General features: G+C 39.8%; 1 protein-coding gene across 1 annotated transcript; it reads left to right on the top strand.

Moving 5' to 3' along the window:
* The first annotated feature begins 1,223 nt into the window (after positions 1 to 1,223).
* Positions 1,224 to 4,956, top strand: LOC135098166 (glutamic acid-rich protein-like). Its single transcript, XM_064000404.1, has one exon. The coding sequence runs from the start codon at positions 2,822 to 2,824 to the stop codon at positions 4,601 to 4,603; it is 1,782 nt and encodes a 593-aa protein (XP_063856474.1). The 5' UTR covers positions 1,224 to 2,821; the 3' UTR covers positions 4,604 to 4,956.
* The last annotated feature ends 8,057 nt before the right edge of the window (positions 4,957 to 13,013 follow it).

The raw sequence follows: 13,013 nt of genomic DNA, 5'->3' as shown, positions 1-13,013 counted from the left end.
TAATAGATAACTAAAGAGTTTTTTTTTTTTGTATTCATTATGATTTATTTAGTCTTCGTGCTTTTGTATTCAATAAAGTTTAATCTAGTTTGTGTTAGTGACACTAGCGTAGAGCAAAATAAACGATAAAAGAGCTTTCTCATAATGAAGAAGGACGAGAATAAGAAAATTGATAACAAAACAAAAAAAAAAAAAAAAACCTGTATTGCTTGAGTACCTTAGAATAACATCAACAATCAATACAGTTTCGGTGTCTTAATGAACCCATCCTTCTGCAAAAGAGCCATGGAAGTTACTAATAATGACAACAGCTTACCACCATTCAGTCATTGCTACTCTACAACAAACACACACACCTACACACATCCACCTTTTACACATACGACCTCTTGTATAAACCTGAATTCCACACACACCTGCCACATCACCTCAGTCTCCTACACACCTGGTCTGGAATGCCTCCACTTTGTAATTCAGTAGTCCACGTGTTGTGAGTGGGTCGTCTTACCTGGCTGCCACAATCCACACCTTGATTACTGAGTACTGTACACCTGCCCGACTGATTTTCTTTGTTTTTGCTTGGTTCGTATATGTTTGCTGTTCTCTCTCCCCAATTTCTCTCTTTCTCTCTTGTAAGTTATTTATTTGTTTCCATTATTTATTTTTTTTTTTTTTCAAGTTAGTGCGAGTACATACAGAAGCAAAAGCACACAAGTATAGTCCTGCTTTCTCTCTCTCTCTCTCTCTCTCTCTCTCTCTCTCTCTCTCTCTCTCTCTCTCTCTCTCTCTCTCTCTCTCTCTCTCTCTCTCTCTCTCTCTCTCAGAGCAAGCGTTTAGGCGGCGGAGTGACTTACTGGTCACCTCACAACCACCTCTCTCTCGTGACAGCGTGCCCTTTTGGTGACATCCTGAGGTCATTTAGGTGTGAGAGGTACGTGCGAGCGTCACAGTAGAGACGTGTGACGGACATACCAGAGAAATACGTTACAACACTTTAATCTTACCATTGGAAATCATATCGTTTATTCTCATTAATGTTACTGTTCTTGTATTTCTTTGTCCTTCTACTTTAATTATCTCGACAGTGAAGAAGAAATATAATGAGAAAGTGTAAAATCGTGTGTGTGTGTGTGTGTGTGTGTGTGTGTGTGTGTGTGTGTGTGTGTGTGTGTGTGTGTGTGTGTGTGTGTGTGTGTGTGTGTGTGTGTGTGTGTGCGCGCGCGCGTGCGCAACATTAAAAGAAACTCCATAAAATGCAGCTAGGACAAAAAAAAAAAAAAAAATCAAAAGAGAAACGGATCTTATGATTACAAAACGTTAACAGGAAAACAAACTTGAATACTTACAAAGCTTGAAGGAAGCACATTGCACAGGACACCATCCACGCCAGACAGTCTCATTAATTCTACACAAGCAACAACCAAAGCACCCCTTCAGTAACCAAAGAGAGACAACACGGAGCGCCAAACACGTGGAGCTCAGGAAGACTTGAGCACCTTTTTTGTCTTCCCGCCGCGACTCCGGAACTGAAGGAACCAACACTCAACACCTTCCAACTTGAACACCACACACAGAAACCTAACCTAACTTATTCTTAGATGACCCAACCTAAACTTACCTTATGGAAACTAATCTAAACTAACCACACACAGAAAATGGAGAAGAAACCATAGCTCATTTTCTACTCATCGCGAAATATATGGAACAAAAAAAAAAAATTCTATTCTTTTTATTTGCAGTATCAGAGTTAGCCTTTCACGTTTATTTCTCATCCTCCATTTTCTGCTTTTCTTCTTGTTCTCCTTCCTTTAATTTTGTAGTAAGCAAGGGATGGTGTTACGACACATCTTATAAAACGATTCTTGCTCTCAGTATATTTAACCAAAACGGGATACATTGAGCGGACAACACACTTCATATATACAAAACAATAAATCGACTATGATCATTGCTGGTGACAATAATGACTTAACATATAAGCATACTTTCTCCTCAGCTGAGAATGATCCACCTCTTGCTCTTCCTGCTTGTCACTGATGCACGAAATAACATCACAGCTCGTATTATTTCCTTGGCTATGTAAGCGCGGGACTAAACTTGACCACCTGCGAACAGTGACAAGACTGTTATTTTACTTGACCCCAAAAATATGCGTCAGTTATGTTGTGTGAATGGGAATTTGTGGTGAGGTTTTCTACGGCTATAAATGACCATCAGACCGTGGTGGCGTGAAGATGTTAGTGGAATATTAGTAGTGCACACGTCATCATGTATAGACAGAGACAGATAATGGAGATAACCGACTGATAAAAAGGAATACTTAGAGAAATGAAAATACTAAGGCATATAGATATATTACATCTATGCTTTTGAAGGGAGTGTTCATGACTTCAGTGTTGGTTTGGATACGATTCATTATCATTAATGAAAAAATGCATCTCTGTCTGCAATGAAAAGAATAAACCTTAATTTTGTATCTTGCTTAATTCTTGTATCTGATTGGCTTAAGAGCTTATCACATCTAGAATAAAGGCCTCTGATTGGTGGGCCTGGAGGGTGCCGCAGCGCTTTAGCTCCAAGCTGCTGGGAGCTCCAAGGAGGAGCCACACAAGTATCCTTAATATCACCTAGACGTACCTCAGGACGAACAGTAAGTTCAGGGTAAATTTGTGCCAAGTCTTAGATTGCCTACTGAAGACTGGTGCACAGCTGTACACTACGAGACTTAAAAAGAGAAAGAAAACAACAATCAACGGACGCATACGAGACCCTCGCCGAGAAGGAGAACACGAAGAACAAGAGAGACACCAAGGAAAACACAATGAAGAGGAAGTTGGACAGCCTCGAAGACTGCAGCAACCACAAGAAGAGAAAGGACACTGAAGGCTTTAAAGACAATCATCGCGTCAAAAGAATGACAAGAGGAGACAAAAGCCGCGAGAAGAAATCGGATCGTGACCAAGAGATTAAGAAACTCAACACAAAGAGAAAAGAGGAAAGCATGGAAGACAATGAGAACCATAAGAGGAGGAAGGTGGATGGCGTTAAAATGGATACAGAACACAAAAAGCAGAAGAACGGGAATGACAGAGAAGAAAAAAAGAGGATGAGGATGGACTGTTTTAATCCCATTATGGACCGCATCAAGAAGAGGAAGCAAAAGGACACGGAAGAAGACAAGAACCAGAACAAGAAGAGGAAGACGCAGGATACTGAAGAACACGGAAACCAAGACAACAAGAGGAAGACCACAGAAGACCTCGAGAAGCAGGTAAAGAAGAGCAAGTGTGAGAACAGTAAAGAACAAAAGAAGCCAGAGAACATGGAGTGCTGTAAACGCCTTATGAACAGCATCAAGAAATGCAAGAGACAGGTTGCGGAAGGGCACGACAGCCATACCAAAAAGCGGAAGAAGGAAGACACTGAAGACCACGAGAGTCAGGCAAAGAAGCGGAACAGGCAGGACACAGAGGAACAAGATAGCCAGGCCAAGAAGCGGAAGAGGGAGGATGCTGAAGACCACGAGGGCCAGGCAAAGAAGCTTAACAGGCAGGACGCGGAGGAACAAGACAGCCAGGCCAAGAAGCGGAAGAGGGAGGATGCTGAAGACCACGAGGGCCAGGCAAAGAAGCGGAACAGGCAGGACACAGACGGGCCGGCCAAGCAGAGAAAAGGGGACAAGAAAGTGCCAAAAAAGAAGAGGCGGCTGGAGTGTTGTCATCGTATCCTTCACTGCCTCAGGAAGAGATGGCGAGACAGCGAGGACGTGCTGAGACTCAAGCTGGAGGCCGAAAGAGTCAAGGAGAAGAGGAGTGTGAGCGGGTACCGCCGTGTTCACATGGAGGAAGGAAACATGGTGGATGCGACCGTGCGCGGCCACCCGTGCCTTGTCTTGTTTGACACCGGCTCCTCAGTCAGCACCTTGGTCTTGTCACTGGGCCAGAGGCTCGGCATCGTCACGGGCCGCGAGGAGACGGTAAAGATACGCATCAATACCTGGATTGGCGTGCTGCAGTTGGACGTGATAAAGCTGGACGAGGTGGTGGTGGTACTGAAGGGCGGCGTGGTGGTCAACACGCCCTTAGTGGTGTTTCCACAGGAGATGGAGATGTGCTACAGCGCCGAACGAATAGTGATGTCTATGAGCCGCCTGCAGGAGGCCGAAATGCGACAGGAGTTCCACCTCAACGGCAGCAGCAGTCTGTTCCTGCGTCACCCTGAACGTTTGTGGCAGAGATACGAGACGCGGCGCAAGGGCAAAGTCTTCACGTTTGCCGCACGAACACCAGGCATCGAAGAGCCACTGACGGTGCTGGTGGACACAGGCACCGATATACCGTTCTGTATCACCAAGACCGGCCTGGACAAGGTGCGGCGCAGGACAGACAGGTGGACTCTGCCGCCAGGACGAGTGCGGCTGCAGTTTGACAGCGGCACAGACATACTGCGGGATATAAAAAACACCCAGGCGCGTCCCTTTTTTCACTTCGTGCTTGGACGACCGCTGCTCTATCAATTACACGCAGTCATCGATTACGTTGATTCGTCCATAACTTTGAGTCTCAAAAGAAAACAATTCCGGCTGAACCTCCTCTCCCGCTGAGCGCGCCGTGTTCCGGCGTCTTCTCAGCACCTGCGCGGATTTTTTTTTTTCTTTTTTTTGTCGTGCATTAAGGAGATGAGCAGAGGGAAGATTTAAATTAATAAAAACACCGCTTAAATACACTTTCCCACCGAAAAAAAGTGAATATAGTGAAGAAAATTGTCTGCATTAAGGATACTAGATTAATGAAATTATGATTACCGATTGTACATTAAGCAAACACTCTCGTTTAAGGAAATAATGTGGATACGAAAATTAAGATTAAGGATTGTAGGGTAAGGAAACTGTCAGGAATAAGGAAATAGTCTGAATTAAGGAAATTAACAATGAGGATTGTAGATTAAGGAAACAGTCTGGATTAAGGATTGAAGATTAAGGAAATGATCTGGATCAAGGATTGTAGGTTAAGAATTTAAGATCGAGGAAATAGTCTGGGTTGCAGATTAAGGATTTAAGATTAAGAAAATAGTTTGGATTAAGGATTTTACATTAACGAAATAGTCTACATTAAGGATTTTAGATTAAGGATTTAGGATTAAGGAAACAGTTTGGTTTAAGGATTTTAGATTAAGGAAATAGTCTGGATTAAATATTGTAGATTATGGATTTAGGATTAAGGTAGTCTGCATTAAGATAATAGATTAAGGATTTTGGATTAAGTATTTAGGATTAAGGAAATAGTCTGCATTAAGGATTTTAGATTAAGGAAATGGTCTGGATTAAGAATTTTAGATTAAGGATTTAGGATTAAGGAAATAGTCTGGATTAAGTATATTACATTAAGGATTTTAGATTAAGAAATTAGGATTAAGGAAATAGTCTGGATTAAGGATATTAGATTAAGGATTTTGGATTTAGGAAATAGTACGGATTAAGGATTTTACATTAAGGAAATAGCCTATATTAAGGATATTAGATTAAGGATTTTAGATTAAAGAAATAGTCTGGATTAAGGATTTTTGATTAAGGATTTATGATTCTGGAAATAATCTGAATTAAGGATAATAGATTAAGGATTTCAGATAAAGGAAATGCTCTTGAATAAGGATTGTAGATTAAGGATTTAAGATTAAGGAAATAGTCTGGATTAAGGATTTTAGATTAAGAAAATAGTATGGATTAAGAATTTTAGATAAAGAAAATAGTCTGGATTAAAGATTTTAGATCAAGGATTTAGGATTAAGGATTGTAAATTAAGGAAATAGTCTGAATTAAGGATTTTAAATTAAGGAAATAGTCTGGATTAAGGATTGTAGATTAAGGGCAGTCTGGATTAAGGATTGTAGATTAAGGAAATAATCTGGATTAAGGATTGTAGATTAAGGAAATAGTCTGGATTACGGATTGTAGATTAAGGATTTAGGATTAAGGAAATAGTCTGGATTAAGGATTTATGATTAAGAAAATAGTCTGGATTAAGGATTGTAGATTAAGGAATTAAAATTAAGGAAATAGTCTGGATTAAGGATTTTAGATTAAGGATTTACGATTAAGGAAATAGTCTGGATTAAGGATTTTATATTAAGGATTTAAGATTAAGATAACAGTCTAAATTAAGGACTGTACATAAAAAAAAAAAAAATAGTCTGGATTAAGGAAATTAAGATTAAGGATTGTAGGTTAAGGAAATAGTGTTGATTAAAGATTATAGATTAAAGAGCATGAATTAAGAACATAAGAACATAAGAAATAAGGGAAGCTGCAAGAAGCTACCAGGCTTACACGTGGCAGTCCCTGTATGAAATATACCTACCTATTTTCATCTATTATCCCCATCGATAAACCCGTCTAATCTTCTCTTAAAGTTCCCTAATATCTTAGCACCAACAACATGATTACCGAGTCCGTTCCACTCGTCTACCACTCTTTTTGAGAACCAATTTTTTCCTGTCTCCTTCCTAAACCTAAATTTTTCAAGCTTGAACCCGTTATTTTTTTCTATCCTGGTTGCTGACCCTAAGAATTTTGCTTACATCCCCCTTGTTATGACCTTTATACCACTTAAAGACTTCTAGCAGGTCCCCTCTTGACCTACGTCTCTCTAAAGAATGTAAATTTAACAGCTTCCATCTCGCCTCGTAAGGAATACTCCTCATCCCCTGTATCCTTTTAGTCATTCTCCTCTGTACTGATTCTAATAAACCTATATCTTTCCTGTAAAGTGGAGACCAGATGAGGTCTGACCAGCGCCAAGTATAACTTAAATATTTCTCCCGGCCTTCTACTTTTAACACTTTTAAAAATGAATCCTCGTATCCTATTTCCCCTGTTTATGGCCTCTGTGCATTGTTTTCCTAGACGGAGTTCAAAGCTAACTATAACTCCTAAATCTTTCTCGTACCCTGTACCTACCAGAGTTTCGTTGTTTAATGTGTACCTACTGTGTGGGTTTCCTCTACGATAAGTACTTTGCATTTGTTAATATTAAATTGCATTTGCTATCTGTCCGTCCATTCATTTATCCTATCTAAATCTGCCTGCAAGGCGATGGCATCCAATTCTGACCTAATTAATCTACCTATCTTTGTGTCATCCGCAAATTTACTAACATCACTACTAATTCCACTATCCATGTCATTGATATATATTAGAAATAGCAATGGCCCTAATACTGATCCTTGTGGCACCCCACTAATTACATGACCCGACTCGGATTTAGAGCCGTTTATTACAACTCTTTGTCGCCTGTCGCTAAGCCATGACCTTATCCAGCCTAACACCTTCTCATCTATCCCGTGTACACTAACCTTTCTCAGGAGCCTTTGATGAGGTACCTTGTCAAATGCTTTACTAAAGTCCAGATATAAGATATCATAACTATCACCATTATCTACTGCCTCGTACACCCTACTGTAAAAACTTAACAAGTTTGTCAGGCAAGACTTCCCCTTCGTGAAGCCATGGTGTGACTGATTTATCAAGTTATGTTTGTCTAAATGTTCCCTAATGTTCCTCGCTATTATTGACTCTAACATTTTACCTACAACTGAAGTTAAGCTGACAGGTCTATAATTAGACGCTAAAGTTTTATCTCCTTTCTTAAAGATGGGTACTATATTATCCTGCCTCCACATTGCTGGTACCTCACCTGATTCAAGTGATTTCCTAAAGACAAAAACTAACGGCTCACTAATAACCTCTTTGCATTCCTTAAGTACTCTGGGATATATTTCATCTGGTCCTGGTGTCTTGAACTTTTTTAGCCTATCTCCAGTTCCACTATCTCCTTAGTTATGGAAACATCTGTCGGCTTCTCATTCTCATCTGCTCTAAACATCTGTTCACTATTTGGCATATCCTGCATGTTTTCCAGGGTGAAGACAGTTAAAAAATACTCATTCAGAATTCTACTAATCTCTTCCCCATCTGCTGCCTTTAATGGACCTATAGTATCCTTATTCTTCGTCCTGTATACCTGAGAAAATCCCTTGGGGTGTATTTTCGCCTGGCTGGCTACCTTTAATTCATAATTGCCCTTAGCTTTCCTCGTTAACCTCCTCACTGTTCTAACTAATTCATTATATTGTGGCCTTAAAACTTCTTCACCTGCCCTTAATCTCTTGTATATACTTGTCTTCCGCCCTATGTAATGTTTTAACCTAGCAGTCATCCATTTAGGGTAATTTTTCTGTGATCTTATTGCTCTATACGGGATGTTTGCTACCTGACCTGTATGAACTTTATCTACGAAATATTTATACAACTCATCTACATTTACTTCACCTAATCCCCTCATCTCGGCCCCTACCATCCTCTCCACTCCCTCATCTACTCGCCTCGACCTCACTTCTCCCATTTCAGCATGACCTGACCTTCCATCATACTCACACCTATCTCCCCCTCCCTCTCTCTTCCGCCCCTTTCGGACACATCTTCCCTCCTCTTGTCCTACACCCTCACACCTCATCTCACCTCTCTCATCTTGCCTTATCTCTCTCAACTCCGTCCCAGACCTGACCTCACTCTGCATCCGTTGCCAGTTAACTCCTTGGAGGTACCTTTTTAATTCCTCAAAATCTGCTCTCCCAAAGTCAGGTATTTTACTAGTGTTTTTGCTTCTAAAAGTTTCTTCCCATTTTAAATTGTACCTAATTTCCCTATGGCCACTGTTACCTAGCTGTTCTCCAACCTCTACCTGCGTGACTGCTCCCTCCCTGTTAGTAAGAATTAAATCTAGAATATTGTTCCCTCTTGTGGGTTCTACGACTACCTGTTTAAAAAAAAATTATCCTGATTTACCTTAAGAAATTCCTCTGCTTCCTTGTTATCCACCATCAAGCTCCAGTCGATGTTCCTAAAACTAAAATCTCCCATCACACTCCTACCAGACTGTACCCGCCTGCTCTATTTATTTTCTGCCACAGTGAGTGTTAATTTTCTTTGTACTGATCGGTGGTCTGTACACTATTCCTATTACTACTGACTGTGATCCTTCCTTAATATCTATCCATATCGACTCTGGTTTGTTACTGTTTTGATTCTACTGTTAATACAACACTGTAATATGTCCCTAACGTATAACGCGACGCCGCCTCCTCTCCTGTTTTCCCTATCTTTATAGAACAGTGTATAACCATCTATCTTAACCTCTGGATTAAATGCTTTTCCCGACATATATAACCATGTTCCAGTTAAAACAATGATATCAAACTTCTCTACACACGCTATTCCTCTAAGCAAGTCTATTTTATTCAAAATACTTCTACAATTTGTGTAGTAAACACTTAAGCTATTTCTCACCTTCCCTGATCTAGTTACCTTTCTAGATTTAACTAATTTGTCCTCCTCACAACCACTTCTTCCTTCCCGACTAACGAAAAAAGCTCTGGAGTGCAGTTACCTCCCAAACCCGAAACCCGAAAACCCTGTTGTGATAAATGCACTTCACCCCTGGCGTACAAGGTTTCCCTACCATAGATGAACGTCCATCCATTACTATTACGGAAAACAGAATTAAAAAAAAATTCTATATTAACGATTGTAAATTAAAGATTTAGTCTGGATTAAGGATAAAGAATTAGCGAAATTGTTTGGATTAAGAATTGTAGATTAAGGAAATAGTCTGGACTGAGGATCCAAAACAATCCAAAAGGATAGAGGATGGAAAATAATTAAAATATTGAAATTGAGACGGTCATAAAGAGAGAATATGATTTAGGAAGAAGAAGAAAAAGAAGAGGAACAAGAACAAGAAGAACAAGAACAAGAAGAAAACAAAATAAGAAAGAAATGAAGAAAAAGGAGGAGGAGAAGGAGGAGTTACATAACTTTACATAGAAATACAGGCCACAAAAGACCTTACGGTGCTCACAAGGCGACCCGCCCTAGGACTACTAAGATCATAGTATAAAAAGAACAGCAAAGTAGAATTGTTCCTTTATGTTTATCTCTTCTAATTGTTTCTAACATTTTGCATACGTCTGAAGTTAAACTAAGTGCCTGGTAACCACGTGAAGATTTACATTTTTTTTTTTTTAATCGGAGTTACGTTAGCGAGTTTTAACTCATCAGGCATTGTACCGGACTGATGGGATTTATTGGAGGAGGAGGGGGAGGAAGAGGAGGAGGAGGAATAGAGGGTGAGAACGAGGAAAATGATGATCATAAAAGAGGGAAAGAAAATAAGGAAACAGCGCCATTCTCCCCTGACAAGTTTTCCTCCATTTCGTCCCCTCATTTTTCTCTTCTCTTCCCCTCACATCCCCCTGTTTCCTCTTCTCAAAATGCCTCTTTCATCTATACCTTTCCTTTCCTACTTTCACTTCTACCATCCATTTTTCTATCCCGTTTCTAAAATACGACCCCTTCTTTCTCCTTTAAATAAAACAAGTAGAGAAGACATTGCTACGTAAACAATAAATAAATGAATAAATTAACCAACAAATAAACAGTACAACACTTCAATCTTACCATTGGAAATCATATCGTTTATTCTCATTAATGTTACTGTTCTTGTATTTCTTTGTCCTTCTACTTTAATTATCTCGACAGTGAAGGAAGGAAGAAAAATAATGAGAAAGTGTAAAATCATGTGTGTGTGTGTGTGTGTGTGTGTGTGTGTGTGTGTGTGTGTTCACGCGCGCGCGCGCGCGCAACATTAAAAGAAACCCCATAAAATGCAGCTAGGACAAAAAAAGAAGAAAAAACATCAATAAAGAGAAACGGATCTTATGATTACAAAACGTTAACAGGAAAACAAACTTGAATACTTACAAAGCTTGAAGGAAGCACATTGCACAGGACACCATCCACGCCAGACAGTCTCATTAATTCTACACAAGCAACAACCAAAGCACCCCTTCAGTAACCAAAGAGAGACAACACGGAGCGCCAAACACGTGGAGCTCAGGAAGACTTGAGCACCTTTTTTGTCTTCCCGCCGCGACTCCGGAACTGAAGGAACCAACACTCAACACCTTCCAACTTGAACACCACACACAGAAACCTAACCTAACTTATTCTTAGATGACCCAACCTAAACTTACCTTATGGAAACTAATCTAAACTAACCACACACACAAAATGGAGAAGAAACCATAGCTCATTTTCTACTCATCGCGAAATATATGGAACAAGAAAAAAAAAAAAATTTATTTGCAGTATCAGAGTTAGCCTTTCACGTTTATTTCTCCTCCTCCATTTTCTGCTTTTCTTCTTGTTCTCTTTCCTTTAATTTTGTAGTGAGCAAGGATGGTGTTACGACGCATCTTATAAAATGATTCTTGCTCTCAGTATATTTAACCAAAACGGGATACATTAAGCGGACAACACACTTCATATATACAAAATCGACTATGATCATTGCTGGTGACAATAATGACTTAACATATAAGCATACTTTCTGTGCATGTGTTTTGTTTATTTATTATTTGTGCATAGAGGAACTGAAAGGTTAGCAGCCTGCAGTGTTTTTGGTCAACCCATAATTTTGGGTATTTGTTCAGTCATTACTTGCTTGTTACTTGCGCATAGAGGAAGTAAGGAAGGTAATAAGCTGCAGTGTTTCTGATCACCCTGTGTTCTGCGTATCTGTTCAGTCGTTGTTTATTATTTGTGCATTGAGAAACTAGTAGGAAACAGGATGCAGCGTCTCCAATCACCACTTGTCAACCTTCTCTTGGCCTCAACATTTCAATTGGTCTCCTTGTTCCTGTTCATTTTAATAGTGTCACTGTTTGGTGCAAGTGTTTAGTTAATGTTGTTGTTGTTGTTGTTGTTGTTGTTGTTGTTGTTGTTGTTGTTGTTGTTGTTTTATCTGCACACAGAGGAACTGCTAGGCTACAGCGTCTCATATTACCGATAATCTTCCCCTTTCTTTCCTTGCCCATCACAATCTTAGCTTATTTCTTAACAATTGTGGTTTTCCATGCTGGTATTATCGTTAGTTCAGTGATGCTACGGATGTTTTCAAGCCACAGTTTTGACGATTTGCTCAGATGAAGTTTTTTTTATTAATCACTGGGCGTTTCAAATTCTTGATGTCCTAATAGCCACTGGTCTTATGATTTTTTTTTTTTTATATATAGCTAAATAAGAACATAAGAACATAAGAAATAAGGGAAGCTGCAAGAAGCGACCAGGCTTACACGTGGCAGTCCCTGTATGAAACACACCTACCTATTTCCATCTGCTATCCCCATCCATAAACTTGTCTAATCTTCTCTTAAAGCTCTCTAGTGTCCTAGCACTAACTACATGATTACTGAGTCCGTTCCACTCGTCTACCACTCTATTTGAGAACCAATTTTTTCCTATCTCCTTCCTAAACATAAATTTTTCAAGCTTGAACCCGTTATTTCTTGTTCTACCCTGGTTGCTGATCCTAAGAATTTTGCTTACATCTCCCTTGTTATAACCCTTATACCACTTAAAGACTTCTATCAGGTCCCCTCTTAACCTACGTCTCTCTAAAGAATGTAAATTCAACAGCTTCAACCTCGCCTCGTAAGGAATACTCCTCATCCCCTGTATCCTTTTAGTCATTCTCCTCTGTACTGATTCTAATAGACCTATATCTTTCCTGTAATGTGGGGACCAGAACTGCACCGCGTAGTCTAGATGAGGTCTGACCAGCGGCAAGTATAACTTTAATATTACTCCCGGCCTTCTACTTTTAACACTCCTAAAAATGAATCCTAGTACCCTATTTGCCTTGTTTCTGGCTTCTATGCATTGTTTCCCTAGACGGAGTTCAGAGCTAACTATAACTCCTAAATCTTTCTCGTACCCTGTACCTACCAGAGTTTGGTTGTCTAATGTGTACCTATTGTGTGGGTTTCCTCTACCTACGCTAAGCACTTTGCATTTATTGATATTAAATTGCATTTGCCATCTATCCATCCATTCATTCATTCTATCTAAGTCTGCCTGTAAGGCGATGGCATCCGATTCTGACCTAATTAATCTACCT

Source organism: Scylla paramamosain, unplaced genomic scaffold, assembly GCF_035594125.1.
Source record: "Scylla paramamosain isolate STU-SP2022 unplaced genomic scaffold, ASM3559412v1 Contig48, whole genome shotgun sequence".
Classification (NCBI taxonomy): Eukaryota; Metazoa; Arthropoda; class Malacostraca; order Decapoda; family Portunidae; genus Scylla; species Scylla paramamosain.
The sequence above is the reverse complement of the archived record's forward strand: the minus strand, read 5'-3'. Positions and strand labels throughout refer to the sequence as shown.